Source organism: Miscanthus floridulus, chromosome 12 (assembly GCF_019320115.1).
Source record: "Miscanthus floridulus cultivar M001 chromosome 12, ASM1932011v1, whole genome shotgun sequence".
NCBI classification, from domain to species: Eukaryota; Viridiplantae; Streptophyta; class Magnoliopsida; order Poales; family Poaceae; genus Miscanthus; species Miscanthus floridulus.
In genome coordinates this window covers 55838758-55856249 of record NC_089591.1, presented here as the reverse complement: position 1 = coordinate 55856249, position 17492 = coordinate 55838758, and the positions used below count along the sequence as shown (strand labels likewise).

At 48.7% G+C, this 17492-nt stretch overlaps 1 protein-coding gene and 1 pseudogene across 1 annotated transcript; one reads left to right on the top strand and one right to left on the bottom strand.

Moving 5' to 3' along the window:
* Positions 1-568: 568 nt before the first annotated feature.
* Positions 569-1673, bottom strand: LOC136495243 (GPI-anchored protein LLG3-like). Its single transcript, XM_066491220.1, has 3 exons — positions 1414-1673; positions 1245-1319; positions 569-1124 (listed from the first exon to the last, which is right to left on the bottom strand). The coding sequence occupies exons 1-3, from the start codon at positions 1538-1540 to the stop codon at positions 865-867; spliced, it is 462 nt and encodes a 153-aa protein (XP_066347317.1). The 5' UTR covers positions 1541-1673; the 3' UTR covers positions 569-864.
* Positions 1674-15081: 13408 nt separating this feature from the next.
* Positions 15082-16675, top strand: LOC136495478 (indole-2-monooxygenase-like; annotated as a pseudogene).
* The last annotated feature ends 817 nt before the right edge of the window (positions 16676-17492 follow it).

Below are 17492 nucleotides of genomic sequence, written 5' to 3'. Positions count from 1 at the left end.
GTAGGACACGTTGCCTGAACCAGTATAAATCATGTATCATTGAATGCTAGGTCACCTCCGATTATAACGTACAACAAAACTATAAATATTTATGTGTTGATCACTTTCTGTACCGACGCTATGTCAGACAGATGCGACCCATGCTGGTGATGTTGCATGAAGGCGTGTAGTTTATATGCGGCGTGGAGCTCCGAGCTCGTGCAGCTGACACGCCCAGGAGACTGCATCGGATATTGTTGAGCCTACACTGATCGCATCTTGGGAGTTGAGAGCGTGGCGTTAAATTCAGCATCCTTTGATTTGCGACACTGAGATGTGTGTGTCTGCTGCCATTCAATTGTTTTTTCTCGTCTGATTTAATTTCTTGCTGCTCCAATTGATCTTTAACAGAAATAAGTTTGGTTTTGTGCTCCAATCTGATGTTTGATGTATCTAGTATGATCCTATGAGCACCGATTTGGCGATTTCAGGTTCAATTCGAAAATAGAGGCCAACGCAGCGCTAATTTTGTCTACCCAAGCTCATGAAAAATGATACAGTCTCCAAACAACAGTTTTTTTTTCCAATGAGAAGCATCCTCCTATATTCTAAGGTTTTTCTTTTGTGTACAACAAAATACATGTGCAATTACATTACAAGGGAAAAATGATACAGAGCGTCCCTTAGTATCGATCGACTCCGATTTACAATCTTTTTTTTGAATCCTCCGATTTACAAATTAAAACCGCACACATGCATCAAATCAATGGCACGGAGTCGACGTGCCGGGCATCGCCTTATCTTGGGTAATTAATTACCCAGATATATACCGGCCGGTGGGTCGGGCACGCCGCACGCAGCCGCCAGCAGGCCGCACGCACTTGATCAGCACTGGAGGCCCAGCGGGCCTTCGACGCACAGCTGCGAGAAGAGGCCCGGCCGCAGCCTGCCGCGGACGATGATCTGGTAGAACATGTCGCTGGCGCACCCGTTGTGGTCGTTGTCGTTGATGAGCTCGCTGTAGGGGCACGCGAAGGTCTTCAACGCCCCGCAGCACCGCTCCGCCGACGGCACCGGCCGGTCCCTGCAGTTGCCGGCCACCGCGCTGATCCCGCGCGCGTGGTCGAACCGCACGGGACACACCCCTGCACCATCGCAATCCGCACGCGCCGACCATCGTCGACGCGTGTGGCTCAGATCAATTTGGCTCCATTGGCACACGTGACGCGGAAGAATCAAGCTGCGTTTGGTTTAGAGACACGTACCGTTGCCTTCAACCGCGCCCAGCTTGCGCGATGGCGTTGTCTTCGCTATGTTATCGGAGCACTCAAGAGCGCCCACTGAAGGCGAGAATCAGAGAAAAAAAAGGGAGCGACAAGTCAGCTCACGCACTAGGCTCAAAATGGGTTAAATTTCCACGGTGAGCAACAGTACTTGAGATAAACTTGGGGGTTGTTTCCTCCGGGGCGGCGGACCCGACGACGACCATGGACGACAACAATGCGACGACGACGCCGATGCAGCAGAAGAGGATGGCGGCAGAGCCGGTGGGACGACCCATCTCGCTCGGATCTCCTGGATCTTCCGCCACGAGCCGCAGAAATGGGTTAGATTTCTCTGCTCCTTTTGCGGGGGGAGCAGAAGATGATCGAGGAGAAATTGGAGCGGCGGTGGATAGCGAGACGCCGACCACCACCCGCCTGCAAATTGGCGAAGAGATGGTACTTGTTGAGGACCTGCCTTTTATAGCAGGTTCACGACGATATGCATGGCGAGCTGACCATACGCGCGTGTGGTTTGAGCCTGTGTGGACCTCCTTATTTCGAGAGAGCATGGGCCGGGATAGCGTTGAGCAAATTATTGGAAGGCTTGTCTTGCAGCAAGACCGGGTCAAACTGGTTGTTCTCAAGGGTTTCTAATGTAGGAAATGGCTCAACTTAGCAGTTGCGTTCTTCGATTAGAAGAAGAAGAAGAAAGCACACGAACGGCAAAGAAAAAACTACTAGAGCAGCTAGCTCCTTCATGTTTTAGCTGAGTTATAAAAAGGATACTAACTAGATGATACATCCTGACCAAGTAAGCTCTTGGGATGCTTCACAAGAAAATGTGGAGAATCCACAAAGATTAAAGCACTTAAGCCTACCACGTCACGTGAGATACTCCGTGACAATCAAATTCATTTGAGGCATAGTGTACGTTTTTGTTTTTTTTAACAAGCTTCTGTTCAAAAATTTCGTAAGTATTCTATACAAATCTGTCGTATACTATACATTATATTCTGATCCTACAAATCTTGTCATCAGTCCGGTTTTTCAAACTGTCCACAAGAAAGTAAACCTGGTGAACTAATTATTTTGTCGCCTACAATGCAAAATGACTCCGTCCATAGGAGCACCGGGTGCATAAAGAGGAAAAATTGATGCATACATGCACAAGCTCGACACTTGGGGTCCAATTTGAGTTGCACAAGCTCGACTCTTGTCCCTCTTGAGCTCACTTAGGCCCAGTTAGATTCTGTCCAATTAAAAAGGTGAACTGTGGTAACATATATATGAAAATATATGCAACGTATGTGTGATAACGATTGCAACATACGTCTATAAACAGATGAAACATTTTAAACAAATGCTTACAATATGCCTCTGAAACACTTGCAACATGTACAACATCCTCCGATCTACTTTTGCAACATCCATATAAAACAATTGCAACATACATTTGAAACGTCTTAAACACTTGAAACATACATATGCAACATAGAGGAGGAGAAGGCTGGACCGGTAGATCCTAGTCGTCGGGGTCAGAGACGGTGGCGAGAGGCTGCGCGCGAGGACCAGCGCCACCAGTACCGGGCTTGGCTCGGTAGTGACGATGGGGGACGGGAGGCGAGGAGCGTCATGGCCGCTAGGGAGGGGGAGCTTGGTCGCCGGGGTGAGAGAGGGCACCGCCGGGGGTGGGGAGGGCACTGCGCGTGGGTTGGGGGAGAGCCGTCCACTCCTTGAAACACCACCCACGCCATCTCCATGGATCTAGATCATTCTCCATGGATCTCGCTAGGGTGGGGGAGAGGGCCACCGGATCTGCGGGCGTTAGGCGCTCCCGGTGGGTGAGGATGCCAGGGTTGGGGGAGGGGCGCCACCGGGGTAGGGGAGGAGGACGCCGGGTGGGTTGGGGCGCCGCCGCCGACCAGAGAGGCAGCCATGGCCGCACGTCGAGGTGGGGCAGGGTGCGAGCGCGGAAGGGATAAGGATGGGGAGGAGGAAACGAGGGGAGCGAGAGTTAGCAGAGATGCGGGCGAGCGGTGCCGCACAATGTAGGCGTCTGGGTGCGGGTCACGGGATGGACGCCTATGCCGTAGCATTACCAAAGATTAAAGCACTTAAGCCTACCAGCTCACGTGAGATACTCCGTGACAATCAAATTAATTTGAGGCATAGCGTACGCTTTTGTTTTTTAACAAGCTTCTGTTCAAATTTTGTAAGGATTCAATCAAATCTGTCATATACTATACGGAGTACATTATATTGTGATCCTATAAATCGCTTATTGGCCAGTCCGATTTTTCAAACTGTCCACAAGGAAGTAAACCTGGTGAACTAATTATTTTGTCGCGTACAATGCAAAATGACTCCGTCCATAGGAGCACCAGGTGCATAAAGAGATTTTTTTTTGATGATACATGCACATGCTCGTCACTTGGGGTCCAATTTGAGTAGCACTAGCTCGACTCTTGTTCCTCTTGAGCACACTTGGGCCCAGTTAGATTCAGTCTAATTTAAAAGGTGAACAAGGGGCGCGAAGGATTTTTCTTCCCACATGCTCGTCCCTTGGGGTCCAATTTGAGTAGCACTAGCACAAAGAAGCATTATAAACCACAAATATGAAATGACCAAACATACCCTTATTAAATAGTACTATCATGTCATTAGTAGAGCATCTTTCATTTCAAAATTTGCAACATAGACCAATGTTTTAATACAGTACAGTACGTACTAAGAAATGACAAATATCCCAAAAAATTAATGTTTCTACTTTATGTCTAATTTGCTTTTTTTCCCGCTTGGACAAACTTTCTTAAAAAATGATATATACTCTCTCCGTTCCAAATTATAAGTCATTCTAAGAATCTTGGAGAATCAAAACATCTTAAATTTGACCAAAATTATAGAGAAAATTACAAAGATTTATAACATCAAATAGGTTTACTATAAAAATATAATTAATGAAGAATCTAATAATACTTAGTTGGTATCAAAAATATTATTATCGTATCATATAAATTTGTTCAAACTTGAGATCCTTTGACTCTCCAAGATTCTTGAAATGACTTATAAATTGGGATGTAATGTGTCAAAGATATGGGCCAGGGGTACCTGCACCGCCCATATATCTGATTACCACCAAGCTATTGGCCCGGTAACCATCAAGGAGAAGGCCCGCAAGGGCTGACGCTATCGACCAACGTAGAGATCAAGGCAAACCAAGATAGGTGTATCTAGACGATAGCTAGGATCAATTTGTTATAACAAACTAGGAACACAATCTGCTAGCCCGATCGCCCTCTCTGTAACCCTCTCTCTCCTGCCTATATAAAAGAGGGTAGGGACCTCGGGCACAGGTTCCAACCTTCATCATTCCAATCTTCTCGTAACTAGGAGCAACAACCCCTGTAATTGAGCATACGAATACAAGAGTAGCCGCACCACTAGAGTAGGGATTAGCGTGTACCACGCCCCGAACCAATCTAAATCTCTGTGTCTCTTGTGCTACCATCTGATTTCGTCTATGTGATCACGTTGCTGGATATTACCGAAGCAAAACAATCCGATAGTTGACGAGTCGGGTAGGGTCCTTTCGCGTTCAGATTTGTTTTTGTGTTTCGGATGGCTATTCTCTGCAGGTCGAGCTAGGGCGTGGTCAAGAGGCGATCGAAGAAGGACGATCACGACGCCGCCATGCCCGCGCGATCGAGAGTTCCACGGCATGGCAACCTCAAGGCTCGTGCTCCTGCCTCGATGTCATCATCGCCCAATCAGCTCTACCTCGACAGGCTCGAGGACGCGATCACCGCAGGACCGCTCCAGTTAGCACATCACGTAAGTCACTACGTCCGGTCTAGTTTTTCTCAATTCTATTACAAGTACCTCCTCAACACCACATGCACGATCTGGTGGGAATCACATCTACCAGATGATACACTACTATCACCATCGCTGGACGCTGCCTTGACTGGATTCTTTGACGGGCTCAAGAGCATTGCAATGGCACGCCCCTGGGAACTCTTCTCGGCACCCACGATCAACCCTAACAGGGCCGGGACACCCCAGATAGCAAAGAGAAGTCACGGAACTAATTGGCTGAGCGTCAAGCGAAGCCAACAGCCGAGTTATTGGGTAAATCTTGGCTAAGCCATGAACCTTCCGTGTCAAAACCATGGATACCTAGTAGGTCATCTCGCCAAAGATTGTAAGATGCACCGTGCGACGACCGCTGCGGTGACTCTTGCACGGAGCACCCCTCGAGGAGACAATCGGCGGCGTAAGGGACACTCGAAACAAACCCTCAAATGAGTGATGACCATTCACGCCCATACTGGGACCTGATCGAATTTGGGACTTACACCTACTGTTCGAGAGGCTCACGTCGCGGTACCCACGGCACCGACTCGGCTACCCTGGTCAGAGCACCCGATCACTTTCGACAAGAGTGACTAACCCAAACACTCGGTAGACGTCGACAGGTTCTCTCTGGTCATCAACGCAGTCCTTGGAACTATCCGTGTCACTAAGATCTTCATGGATGGAGGGAGTCATTCCAATCTGATATATTGGAACACTTTCAAAAGACTAAAGATCGATATGGACAAACTGCGCCCGCCAAAGGGCCCGATCACTGGGATAGTACAAGGGAGATAGGTGATGCCTCTCAGCATCATAGATCTACGGGTTACGTTCGGTGAGGCGGCAAACTTTTGCCAGGAGATACTCTCCTTTGAGGTTGTGGATTTTTAGGACACGTATCACGCCATCCTCGGCATACCGTGTTTCATTAAATTCATGGTTGTGCCCCACTATGCGTACCTAAAGATGAAGATGAGGGGTCATAATGGTATCATCACAATCTCTAAAGATCTTCAAAATGCCTATCAGTGCGATCTGTTGGCTATCAAGAATGCGGTCCAAAACTTGGATCCAGCGCAGCGCGAGCTGGACTATGTCCTCATGCAAATACAGGACTCGGGGGCTCCGACGCTAGTGCCGCCGTGTCTCGATGTCCAATCTTTACCTCTCGAAGAAAAGAGGCTGTCACCAGCCTAGTTCACGGCCTTGGAGCCAACCGTGGCCCCATCATTCACGCCCAAGGAAGATTCGAGGAAGGTCCGCTTGGAGAAAACTGACCCAAGCAAGACCACGAACATCAGGAGGAGCCTAAACTAGGCACAATAGGACGAACTCATCAAATTCTTGATTGACAGTCGGGACATATTCGCCTAGAAACCCTTAGACATGCTAAGAATCCCAAGGGAAATCATCGAGCATTCCCTGAGAATCGAGGCCGACGCCAAGCCGGTTAAGCAGCGCTTAAGAAAGTTTGACGATGAAAGATGCAAGGCTATAGAGGAAGAAATAGCCAAGCTCCTTGATGTGGGCTTCATCAGGGAGGTTCTGCATCCAGACTGGCTCATAAACCCTATCCTGGTTCCCAAGAAGAACAAGTGAAGAATGTGTGTTGACTATACTAGCCTTAACAAGGCGTGCCCGAAGGATCCTTACCCCTTACCCCGTATAGATCAGATCATTGACTCCACAGCAGGATCAGAACTTCTCTATTTCCTCAACGCTTACTTCAGTTATCATCAGATCCGGATGAAAGAGTCCGACCAACTAGCTACTTCGTTCATCACCCTGATTGGGGTATAATGTCACCATGCCATTTAGGTTGAAGAACATGGGGGCTACCTACCAGCGCTGCATGAAGCACTGCCTCCATGAGCAAATCGGTAGAACCACCGAAGCTTACGTCGATGACATCGTTGTGAAATCATCAAGAGCTGGAAACCTTATTCAAGATCTCTCGAAAACCTTTGATAACCTCTAAAAGTTCAAGATCAAGCTCAACCTAGAAAAGTGTACCTTTGGGGTACCATCCAGCAAACTGCTCGGTTACATCATATCGGCTCGCGGGATTAAGACCAATCCCATGAAGGTCAAAGCCATCCTCAATATGGGACCTCCTCGAGCATTAAGAGATGCCTAGAAGTGCATGGATGTCTGGCTTCCCTAAGCCAGATTATCTCTAGACTAGGCAAGAAGGGACTCCCTCTCTACAAACTCTTATGAAAAATGCTAGACTAGCGATGGACCCAGAGGCTCAAAAAACTTTCGATGATATCAAGGACTTCCTCACCAAACCCCCTGTTCTGGTGGCACCTCTACTCCTGTACGTCGCAGCTACCACCTAGGTGGTCAGCATGGCTATAGTTGTAGAGAGAAAGGAAGAGGGCCACATTCAGACCATCCAGCGATCGGTATACTTCCTTAGTCAAATACTAGCCAAGAGCAAAACTCGCTACCTGCACATCCAAAAGATACTCTATGGGGTGTACATGGTAAAGAAGAAGCTGGTTCACTACTTCGATGTGCACCCAATTACCGTGGTCACCTCCTTTCCGCTAGGGGAGATCATCAACAATCGGGATGTGAACGGACGAATAGCCAAATGGGCCCTAGAACTTAAGGTGTATGACATCACATATGTGCCACGTACGTCCATAAAATCCTAGGCTCTGGCGGACATTGTTGCCGAATGGACAAAAGCACTTGTTGAACCGGCTGTAGCCGAACTGGAGTATTAGAGCATGTACTTCGATAGCTCTTTGATGTTACATGGAGCAGGGGCGGGAGTTGTCTTGGTCTCCCCTAGCAGGAACCAAATGAGGTACATATTCTGTTTAAATTTTGAGGGTGCTACCAATAACATAGTAGAGTGTGAGGCTATGCTTCATGGGCTGCAAACCATAGTCACCCTTGGAGTCAGAAGACTTGTCGCCTTAGGAGACTCTGAACTTGTCATCGGGCAAGTAATGAAAGCCTCAGTGTGCTATGACCACAAGATGGAAGCCTATTACGCTGAGGTGAGAAAACTTGAGGCAAAGTTTGATAGACTCGAGCTACGCCACATCCATCAAAGGGACAACGAAGAGGCTAATAGCCTCACCAAAATCAGCTTGACCTGAGACATGCCCCCAGGCGACGTGTTCCTCGATGAGCTCACAAAACCCTTGGCACGCTCAGAAATTGAAACTCAACCTCTCCCTGAGCCAAGCGTACTCACCATCGCCAAGGCCATAGGCTCTAACCTAGACTGGGCGTAGGAACTCATCGACTATCTGTGACACGGCATCCTCCCTATCAATAGGGACGAAGCCGATCGAGTACGTAGAAGAGCTAAGTCCTACGTTATGAGGGATGACAAAATCCATCATAAAAGCATGAGCGGAATCTTGCAATGGTGCATACCCACAGAGGACAAGAAAAAACTCTTGCAAGATATACACTTGGGGGCTTGTGGCCACCATGCAGCTCCAAACACCTTGGTGGGTAAGGCCTTTCGATAAGGGTTCTATTGGCCCACCATGGTTAAGGACGCACAATACATCATAAGGGCTTGTGAGGGATGTTAGTATTTTGCCAAGCAAAAACACGTCCCCTCTCAAGAACTCCAAACGATCCCAATCACATGGCCCTTCGCTGTCTGGGGACCCAATCTTGTCGGGAAACTCCCACCTGCCTCTGGGGGCTTCAACCACTTATTTGTCATGATCGACAAGTTCACCAAGTGGATCGAGGCCAAGTCTGTACCTATAGCTAGCTCAAAGGCGGCAGTCGAGTTCATCAAGGAAATTGGAAATTATAAACCGGTATGGGGTCATGAATATGATCATTACTGACAATGGCACCCAGTTCATGGGGAGCGCATTTGTCAACTTCTGTGATGAACAATAAATCAACGTAAGATGGGCTATAGTGGCCCACCCCAGACCAACGGTCAGGTGGAAAGGGTGAATGTTTGCATCCTCCGAGGCCTTAAACCCTGAATCTTTAGGCAACCGAAAAAGTTCGAGGGTAGATGGGTCATGGAGCTTCATCTAGTCCTGTGGGGCCTATAGACCACTCCTACTAGGCCAACGGGGTTCACTCTATTCTTTCTTATCTACGGCACGAACGTGGTACTACCCGAGGAGATTGGCTATGCCACTCCTCACATTTGTGCCTATGATGAGGAAACAGCAGAGGAAGCCTTACATGATTCCCTTGATAGAGTCGATGAGCACTATGGGACGACACTCATCCACTCCACAAGATATCAGCAATAGCTACGCAAGTACCACAGCAAGCACGTTCGGCCACTAAACTTCATGAAAGGTGATCTAGTTCTATGTTGAGTGTAGATAACCAAGGGGAAAAACAAGTTCACACTTCCTTGGGAAGGACCATTTATTATGGCCGAAGTGCTAAAGTTGGGAACGTACAAGCTGGCAATCATGAATGGTCAAGTCTACACGAATGCTTGGAACATCGACTTGTTGCAACGGTCCTACATGTAAAATGCAGCCCTATGCTAGGGCCTAATTAACAGGCAGTGTGACCACCAACCCATAATAAAGATAGTAGGCTCTGGTAAAAAAGATAATCAGTATGTCCCTCGGCTTAAGCTAAGCACCCTAATAGATCAAACTGATCTACCGAGGCACTCGGGGGCTACCCGATCAAAAAAATTCCAAGAGTATACGACATTCGGGCGAGTCATGTTGGGGTCTCCAGTTAATCACCATGATACATTATGCTAACCTATTATGGTGATCCGGGGGCTACAACTAACATTACATGAGTCACTAGGCCATTACTTAAGAGAACACAAACTATAAAGTGCAAAAGTCTTTATTCCAAGGCCAATGCAGTTTACACATCATGGGGAGCAGACCGGATTACATCCTCTACTCTCTCATATTTGGCAATGGCGCCTACCATGCCCCTAAACTCCATGGCTAGTGCACCTACATCATTGGGCCTTTCCATTGGCGAAAACCTAGTTGCATGTCGCGAAGGTCCTCGCCGCTCCAGAGTATAGCGACCGCCAATGCCAACATGGCTCCACGACAAACCACGTGATGAACCACTTCTCTGAACCGCCTCAGGATGTTGCCGAGGCGCTCCTCTACGCTCACCCCCACTAGGGAGAGCACGTCAATAACACCGCTGCACGGCTCCAGCAAGGCAGCATGACGGTCCCGAAATTGACCTGCTCTAACCGCCATGGCGAAAGAATCAACCACATCAGCATCACTGTCGCGCTCTGCCTCCATCACTTGCCTGGCCACAACAACATTGGCATCATGAAGCCTCGCCACCTTTCTTTGGGCAGAGGCTAGTTGTTCTTGGATGACTAGGAAGCATAATCAAAGCAATCGCTCATCAAAGCGAGACATCTTCATAAGGATGGATAGGGAAATCTCACCAAGAACTCACCAAGAACAAGCACCTAGGCCTCAACATGAGACACCGTGACATAGGCCACCTCCCGCTCTGATCCAGCTGTCGCTTCTTGTATGGCCTCCAACTACGCTCGAACATGGCTCGCTTCATCCTCGGCCATCGCGACCGCTGGTGAGGCTATGGCTTCTACCGCCACAGCACTACCCGGCGATTTGGGAGGACTCGTGTCATTAAGCCCAGGAAGCCTGGAGGAGAACCCAGTGAGAACAAGCACAAAGCCCCAAGTTTGCCCGATTTGGGTCGGTCCAAAGACTTACCCAGCGAAAGCAAGATGGATGGGTGGATAGCGCTCGCATGCCGCCCGTCTAGAAACCTCCATTCTCGAGCTCTCTATGCTCTCCATCAGATTGGATCTAAAGGGATAGAGGCAGAGGAAGACCAAGAATTAAAAGAAAGGGAGGTAAGCTCAACAATGTGTAGATAAAATTATGCCCATTTATGCCTCCCCCTTCTTTATATAAGCAGGAACTGGCGTAAGGATGGCATACCAACTACACACGCTTGTGCATGGGAAAATGAGCCGCAAACACCAATGCCTTGGCTTTCTGGTAAGCAAACTCATCCACGGATCGTAGTAGTCCGCTTTTAATACACTCACCCAAGCCGGCGCAGGCGAGTGGTCTGACACTCAGATCGAGTACTCGACCTGGCTCACCCCTCAGCTGGTGTAAGTGGTAGTGCTACATTCGCTATCGACCCTACCCCTCTAGAGTCAGGGGATATTCATGAGGGTCACCAGTATGACTCTAAAACCTTTGACACTCAATGTCATGTAAATCTCTCAATACCCGAACGAGCTCGAAGTATCTTATTTCAGCGGATGTGCGCCTCTTTGGGGGAAACTAGAAAACTAGTTGGCCCATGGCTGTAACCAAAGTACGAGCTCCTAGAATTTGGAAAAAGAGTTTTATGACATGCCCTCACTGGTCTGGCTTTGTCCTGCCGCTTCCTTTCAGTGAAGTGGACGTTCACTCGTTCTACCCGTTATCAGCTCAAAGAGTAACACATGCAACTGCCGATAGCTGCCCACGTGTTCGCTACTCGCCCTCAGTAGCTCCCACACCAGGACAATGTCGCATTGGCCTTAGGGCTCCAGGACAACGTCCTCCTCGTTCACTGATGCAGCTCACGACAATTTGTATCGCGTCGCTTAATGGGCCTCAAAGGAAAACATGACTTCCTTAGTGCTCGAGATACCAAGCGACCTGCAACAGGTCACCCTAAAAATCATCTGGCTTAGTGACGCACAGACGATGGAGGTGCACCTACCCCATCCTCATTATTGTTTTACGGCTAGGACTTAATGATGCGCAACCACTATCTATACGCCAAAATACATCGGGAACCAACTTCTCGAGTACAACGGTATTTCTACCCTAACTTGGCATCTATGATGATCTAGAAGCTACACTTTCGGTTATCGAGTACACCACCCGAACGAGACGTTAACAACGTCCTAAGGCTACACCCAGGAAACTATGTTTCCCGATATGGTGTGAACCATCTGAGCCAGGCACTTACAGCTACCAGGGCGCAATGTCCCTTGATGTACGGTGTACCACCGCCACACTCGATGCTTGAAGAAGATTCTCGCTACCCGAGAAATGCTCTTTGTACTCGAACGGCAACATACTGGCTCCCCAATACTTGGGAATATCCAATTTTGCTGTTCAAATACTTTGGCACCCGAAGATGCTCACTATGTGCTCACAGTACGCAGAACTTACAGGGGAGACTATGACGTCCCAAGGGCTTTAACCTACATGCTAGCTTATCATTAAGTCCTACGGGGACTACTGTTAGAGATATGGGCCAAGTGTACCTGCACCGCCCGTATATCTGATTACAACCAAGCTATCGACTCGGTAACCGTCAAGGAGAAGGCCCATAAGGGCTGACGCTGTCGACCAACGTGGAGATCAAGGCAAACTGAGACGGGCGTAGCTGGACGATAGCTAGGATCAATCTGTTGTAACAAACTAGGAACATAATCTATTAGCCGGACCGCCCTCTCTGTATCCCTACCTCTCCTACCTATATAAAGGAGGGTTGGGACCTCAGGCACGGGATCCAACCTTCATCATTCCAATCTACTCGTAGTTAGGAGCAACAACCCCTGTAATTGAGCATACGAATACAAGAGCAGCCGCACCACTGGACCAGGGATTAGCGTGTACCACGCCCCGAACCAGTATAAATCTCTATGTCTCGTGTGCTACCATCCGATTCTGTCTACGCGATCACGTTGCTAGATATTGCTGGAGCAAAACAATCCGATAGAATGAGTACCTCGTATGTGCAATTTAACTTTCTTGTACAGACATTTGAAGAAGTTTATACACAATGGGACGATCGTGGACATATATTTTTTGGTTCGGTCCAAAAAAGAGGCTCGGGCTATGAAAGGGATCGTGATGCCTAAAAGGGGGGGGGTGGATTAGGCAACTTAAAACTCTAACTCTAAACTATGGCCTCTTTTTCTATCCTTCGCAAAACCTATGCAAAAGATAAACTATCTAAATGTGCAACTACGGTTTTGCTAGGTGTGTTGTTATCTCTACCGCAAAAGGAGTTATGCAACTTAGGTTCCAATCCTATCAACTAGCCTATCACTAAGCTAGGAAAGTAAAGCACACATCAAGATTACAATGTAAATGTGGAAGCTAAAGAGTAAGGTAGAGATATGCAAACTCCCGTTGACGACTCCGGTATTTTTACCAAGGTATCGAGAAGTGCATAAGCTTCCTCCTAGTCCTCGTTGCATCCCCTCGCAAGGGCCAAGCCCCCGATCGGATAACTCTATGGATAGCCTCAGGCCTTCTCCACACGCAAGTGGGTCACCGACGTGCCTTCTGTCAAGCCTCTCCCGGATGCTCCCCGCCATCTTTACTATCAAGCTTCCAGCCGAAATGCCACGGGCCTTGTTCCCTTCGGTACACGGTGGCGGCCACACCACAAACGCGGTTGGTGTGATCTCGTAAGACTACAAGCCCCTCCGATGTACAACAATGGTGCGCGCAAGCACCGAGTGGTAAGAGGTGTGCAAACCTCACTAAACAGTAGGCCTAAACCTAGAGCAAGCGCATAAGCAGAGGTCTAATCAACCTAAGCACTTTGCAAAGCACCTTCGCTAATCACCTAATGAATCACTAAGCACTATGTAAGTGAAGATCACTAAAATGGTGTATCAACACCATTTGTATGTTTTCTCAACTCTCCACATCTCAAATGGCCAGTTAGATGGTCTATTTATAAGCCCCATGGAGAAAGTAGCCGTTGAGGACGAAACCTAGCTTTCTGCTACTGACCGCACGCTGCTGTTGTCCTGACCGGATGCATCCGGTCGTTCCGACCGTTAGAGCGCGCTCGTTGATCGGACTCTGGGCTGAGTCCGGTCTCACTCGATTGGACGCGTCCGGTCGCGCTGGCGCCGCTCTGGAACCTCTCTAGACTCAATCGGACGTTGTACTTTGTGCGTCCGGTCGTCTAGTGCCGCTGCGTCCGGTCGCGCTGAAAACATTGCCATGACGAAGAACAGTGTCATCGGTGCGTCCGGTCACTGCTTCGCTCAGCGTCCGGTCACAGCTGCTGACGCCTGCTGTTGCTGAGCAACTGATCGGACACGTTCGGTCCCTATAAGGACCGCGTCCGGTCACCTCTGTCGAGCTTGTTTTTTCGCGATCTTGCGTCCGGCTTAGTTTCCATCTTCGTGCTTGGACTATGCTTGATATCTTGGGTCTTCTCTTGTGCTTCTAGGATCTTGCTTATGGTGTTGATCGTGGAATCATCATGTCGCCTTCGTCCAAGTCACGTCTTGCACCATATTGAACTACAAAACAATTACTTGCAAATTCATTAGTCCAATTTGATTGTGTTGGTCATCAAACACCAAAATCCAAAGTAAATGGGCCTAGGGTCTATTTTCCTTACCGGCTATGAGTGGATAGGTGTGAACCAAATGGTAGAGAACAGATAACTGAATATGAGAGGATATGTTGGTTATGTACATGTGGATGTGGTTGAGCAAGGTTCAATTTAATTTAGGGGCTGTTTGGATCTTTGATTTTGGAGGAATGGGAATCTACTTAATATATTAGGCTATTTGGTTTAGAATTTGATATTCCACAACTTTCATAAGTTCAGATGTAAGTCTATCTCAAATTTATAGTGTGGGGGATGAAATTGATTCTATAGATCACTACGCTATATTTCTACTCTCTAACTTATAGCACGCTCATCAACCCGCTTCCCTATAGTAAAAATGAAAATATAAGTACCTCCATTATATGGGTAACAATAATTATACCATAAACAACAATACTAGCTAAATTACTCTATGCCTAATTATTAGTTCCAAACGAAGAATAGAAGTTTTTCATTGACATTGGTTCATGCGATCGTGTCCTTTCGGTACAAAGCCAGCCTGCACGTGTGTGGAAACTACAAAAGTCAAAGGCTACCAGTAACCATTAAAGTGCCGAACTTTATCATTCGGTCTCTAATCCACCTAACTCCACAAACTGAGAGTACGTATCATCCCATTGCCATGGCAAACCTACTGCATCAGTTCATGCGCGAGCTGATGGCTCCACGAGCATGGTTCCTGCTGCTCCTCCCTCTGTTGCTCTTGCTCGTACGCTACTCGGTGACTACCAAGAGAGCGAGGAAGAGGCAGCAGCTAGACGAAGACGTCGACGACCATACCTCTGCCGCCTTCGCCTCCGGCGCTGCCTGTCTTCGGGCACCTGCACCTCATCGGCTAAGCTGCCTCACGTGTTCCTCCGGAACCTCGCCACGAAGCACGGCGGAAGGCCAGGAAGCTCGTCACCACCCACCTGCTCACCGTCAGAAGGGTGCAGTCGTTCCGCCACGCCCGCGAGGAAGAGGTAGGCTGTGCCCTGGTGTGTGTGTGTGTGCAAACGACAATAACTCTGTGACGTGTGCTTGGGTAGGTGAGCATGGTGATGGCTCGGATCGCCGAGGCGGCCGCTGCTGGCGCGGCGGTGGACGTGGGCGAGCTGCTGGGCTCGTTCACGAATGATCTGGCGTGCCGCGCCGTCATGGGCAAGTCATCCGGCCGGATCCGGAGCAAGCTGTTGCGGGAGCTCATCGCCGACACGTCGCCCCTCTTGGGAGGCTTCAACGTCGAGGAGTTCTTCCCGTTCCTGGCTCGCTTCGGCGTTCTCAGCAAGGTGGTCCGCGCCAAGTCCGAGAGACTGAGGAAGAGGTGGGACGAGCTCCAGGACGGGCTCATCGACGACTGTGAGAGCATGTACGAGCCGATGGCAGCGGCGTCGGCGAGTGATCTGAAGGACGAGGACCAGGACTTCATACATATCTCGAACACGAGTACGGCCTCACCAGAGAGTCGATGAAAGCTATCCTACTTATAAGTTCATCTGATCTGATCCTGATGTTTCGCACAAGAAGTTGTTGATACTTTTAAGAATCTACAATTTTAATTAGTAGATACACATCATCACGAATTCGCGATGAACATGCAGGACGTCTTTTTCGGCGGCGTAGACACAGCAGCTTCGCTACTCGAATACACCATCATTGAGCTCATTCAGAGGCCACACGTGATGAAGAAACTACAGGCCGAGGTGAGGAGCAGCCTGCCCCAGCACCAGCAGGGACGACAAGAAATCGTCAGAGAGACCGACCTGCACAACATGGCCTACCTGAGAGCTGTCATAAAGGAGTCGCTCCGGCTACGCACCGTGACGCCGCTGCTGGCGCCGCACCTCTCGATGACCCAGTGCACCATCGACGGGCTCGTGGTTCCGGCCGGCGTGCGCGTCCTCATCAACGTCTGGGCCGTCGCCAGGGACGCGCGGTTCTGGGAGGACGCGGAGGAGTTCGTCCCGGAGAGGTTTCTCGACGGCGGCAGCGCGGCGGACGTGGGCTTCAGGGGCACCGATTTCCAGTTCCTGCCGTTCAGCGCCGGGCGCAGGCAGTGCCCCGGGATCAACTTCGGGATGGCCGCCGTCTAGGTGATGCTGGCGAACCTCGTGCACCGCTTCGACTGGGAGATGACGGCGGGTAAGGCGGCGCGCGACATTGACATGTCCGAGGAGTTCGGGCTGGTGGTGCACCGGAAGGAGAAGCTCCTCCTAGAACCGAAACTATGCGCGTAGGAGGCGTAGCTCCGTACTGCGTCAAAGCTGGTGGATTATATACTACTATTATTGATAGTGATACCGATACGACAGGAAATAAAAAAATCCATAGACGGTGATTTGTGTCCATGATACGTGTGCCGAACGCACTGTGATGGTGTGCAAAATTGGATTAGTACATCCATGTCGCTGTTTGTAAGAATCAGTCTTCTAAATTACTAGTATAAATTATTCCGCTTACATTTCCATGTATAGTTCTGGCATAATACAAGTCCGTGTTAGAATTTTCTCATTGATGTTTCTATAAAAAAAATTGTTGGTTACTAAGCAAATCATAAGCATGATAGTCAGAGGAAGAACATTCTGCAAAGATATTACCACACGCCATATCTATTACTTAATATAAATATGCGATCATCCGTTACGGTGATAAGATATAATTTAAAATGAGAAGTTGACATCCAAATTGTTTTGGTGCATCCTACTGGAGCCCGTGGTGCGCGTGGCCTCATACGGCTTCCATTTTTGGCCGACATGTGAAGTCGGAGGTCATGGTCCAGCACTATTCGATTCGACAGCAGATATGGTACTAAAAGAATGATCCAGAACGTGGCCCAACAGCTGTGGTGTATCGTTTCTAATATTTTCGACACACAGCTGGGTGATTCTATAGATTCCATCGCAAAGTTTTGGCTTAGAAATTTAGGCAAATTCCGTAGCAGTTTAATTTAGAAAATTATAAATAACATGTTTATGACATCAGACATGTGCAATAAACATGTACATGATATTAATCATCATGATTCTAATCATATATAACAAAGGACGGGTTGCA

Excerpts from the sequence above, each read along its gene's own strand:
- LOC136495243 (XM_066491220.1), bottom strand. The coding sequence starts at position 1,540 with ATGGGTCGTCCCACCGGCTCTGCCGCCATCCTCTTCTGCTGCATCGGC. Across the intron at positions 1,320-1,413 it reads AACCCCCAAGTTTATCTCAA|TGGGCGCTCTTGAGTGCTCC; the intron begins GTACTGTTGCTC and ends TCTCGCCTTCAG. Across the intron at positions 1,125-1,244 it reads GGGCGCGGTTGAAGGCAACG|GGGTGTGTCCCGTGCGGTTC; the intron begins GTACGTGTCTCT and ends GCGATGGTGCAG.